At 34.8% G+C, this 2,500-nt stretch overlaps 1 protein-coding gene across 1 annotated transcript in view; it reads right to left on the bottom strand.

Annotated features, from left to right (window-relative positions):
- LOC122261538 (astacin) overlaps window positions 1-2,225 on the bottom strand; it is a 3,671-nt gene extending 1,446 nt beyond the window's left edge. The window contains exons 1-4 of the mRNA XM_043029236.2: window positions 2,147-2,225; window positions 1,650-1,782; window positions 1,300-1,366; window positions 655-778 (exon numbers count right to left, since the gene is read on the bottom strand). Coding sequence (XP_042885170.1) covers window positions 655-778; window positions 1,300-1,366; window positions 1,650-1,782; window positions 2,147-2,151 — 329 coding nt within the window. The 5' untranslated portion in view covers window positions 2,152-2,225. The remainder of the gene's footprint in view (window positions 1-654; window positions 779-1,299; window positions 1,367-1,649; window positions 1,783-2,146) is intronic.
- Between the last annotated feature and the right edge of the window lie 275 nt (window positions 2,226-2,500).

The raw sequence follows: 2,500 nt of genomic DNA, 5'->3' as shown, positions 1-2,500 counted from the left end.
GCTCAGGGACTTTTTTTTAGGATAAGCTCAGGGACTTTTTTTTAGGATAAGCTCAGGGACTTTTTTTTTTAGGATAAGCTCAGGGACTTTTTTTTTAGGATAAGCTCAGGGACTTTTTTTTTTTTAGGATAAGCTCAGGGACTTTTTTTTTTAGGATAAGCTCAGGGACTTTTTTTTTAGGATAAGCTCAGGGACTTTTTTTTTTAGGATAAGCTCAGGGACTTTTTTTTAGGATAAGCTGAGGGATTTTTTTTTTTTTTTTTTTTTTTTTTTTTTTTTTTTTTTGTCCAGGGAGGAGAGGCATGGGAGGGTTTCTTCGCGTTGCTTGTCCTTGTCTAAGTGTCTAAGGGGCGTGTATATTGGTTAGGATGTTTTAGTATTGGTGTTGCTAGCAATGTTGCTAGCACTGTTATTATTGCCATTAGGGTTATGGTTGTTTTGTTAATGATGTTATTAAGATTTCCATTACTTTTGATATCATTATTATTGTTATTATCACGATCACGATTATTATCATCGTTTTTATTAACGTTACTTTGATTATCACGTACTATTATCATAATCACTATTTCTATCATGAGTAATATCATCATTAATATCATTATCATTGTTATCATCCTCATCATCATCATCACTTTAAAAGAAAACACTTACCCATCACCATTAGTTGTGATGCGGATGTAGTTAGGTTCTCCCACAGAGCGAGCAATGAACTTCAGACATGTTTTAGACATGATTTCGTCCATAGCGGCCAGAATCTCGGCATCAGAACCACCAGCTGTTGTTGTCAAGAGCTTTTATAAACATGAGAGGTAATATGAGGTGAATGTAAGGGTGGTTATGGATATATTTTATGTTATTGAGGTGTAGATGTGTTGTGTAGATAGATTTTTAGGAAATATGGTTGTCTTGTGGGTTCTTTGGTTAAGACGTGATGTAATTTTGTGGTGGATGTGAAGTTTGTATTGTAGTGTATAATGTTGTCCAGAATATTGCATATATATATATGTATATATATATATATATAGATATAGATATAGATATAGATATATGTATATATATATTTATTTATATATATACATATGTATATATATATATATATGTATATATATATATATATATATATATATATATATATATATATATATATATATATATATATAGGGAGAGAGAGAGAGAGAGAGAGAGAGAGAGAGAGATTTGTATATATGTGTGTATCTTATATATGTGCAATATACCATTCATAGATGCAGACCGACTGTGAATTCGCAAAGTGGGACGCAACATACAAGTGCTTACCCAGGATGTAGGGAATCACACCATCTTGCCACAGATACTGCTGTCCTATGATAGCCGATTTCTCCTCCTGAAGAAAAAAATGCATTCAATTAACTCAAAAGAATGTGGATTTAGGTTTGAGTTCGAAGGATTTCATTTTTTTTTTGAATGTTACTCTTTGACTATTTTAATTTCGAACGAGGAAAGGCATTCTTACTGAAATCTATTTCTTTTTTCCTGATCTGTACTCATCTTGACATAGCCAGAGATATCCATTGCAATAACAAAAAAAAAACTGTTGCATACTATAAAAAAGCCAAAAGTATATATATAAAAAAAAAGAAAGAAAGAAAAAAAAAAGGCGTGATTACCCCAGGTTCCTGTCCCGCCACGCCCTTGATGTCCCCTTCCCACAATCCAGGGTTATACAACGCCCGCGCTGCCTCGGGAACGAAGGGCGCCGCCCCCGCAACGGACACCAAAGCCAACAGCAATACACCGTACCTGCAACACAGAGCATCACATTTATCTCCGCAATAAAAGGCAACAGGTCAATTTGCTTCATTAACTATCACTGTAACGAGCTATAACAGTGAGAAAGGCCAACTTTTGGATCTAGATAAAGTCCACGAAGTTTGTAATTTGTCACTTGGCTCAATGGGCTGACAACTAAGCCGAGAATAGTTAAGTGACAATAAGATATTTGAATTATATGGTGAAAAAAACGAAATACTTATTATCAAGCATGATATAAAATACATTAGTTGATTAAATATACTGCAGAGGGTTCAGTCCATTCTGAAGAAAGTAAATACACTGATTTTGTGATTACCGACTTTCAAAATACTTTTCATAAAGCTAGACTTACATCATTAGACGTTACCAAGCCAGTCGCCGATCTCTAATAATTAAAGACTACGAGCTCACTAATATATACTGAACATAAAAAAAGCTGAAAGTCACACGGACCCCAAAACTTACTTAGATCCGGCTTATCAGTACCCCTTTTTTTTCCCTAAACGACATATTTTACGGCAGACATTCAGGGTCGCGTGATTCTTCCTTGGCAAAACGAAAGAGAAGAAAAAAAAAAACTATATCACGACAACGTGTGACCTTTCCCACGCGTATATTTTTTTTTTTACACGTGATGACCTTAACACTTGCGTCGTTCTCACCTAAGTAATCTAAATTCTCTGCCAGCGCACGCCTGTACTCAAGG

This window comes from Penaeus japonicus, unplaced genomic scaffold (assembly GCF_977035675.1).
Source record: "Penaeus japonicus unplaced genomic scaffold, GWHDUDI00000001_assembly GWHDUDI00000018, whole genome shotgun sequence".
Classification (NCBI taxonomy): Eukaryota; Metazoa; Arthropoda; class Malacostraca; order Decapoda; family Penaeidae; genus Penaeus; species Penaeus japonicus.
The sequence above is the reverse complement of the archived record's forward strand: the minus strand, read 5'-3'. Positions and strand labels throughout refer to the sequence as shown.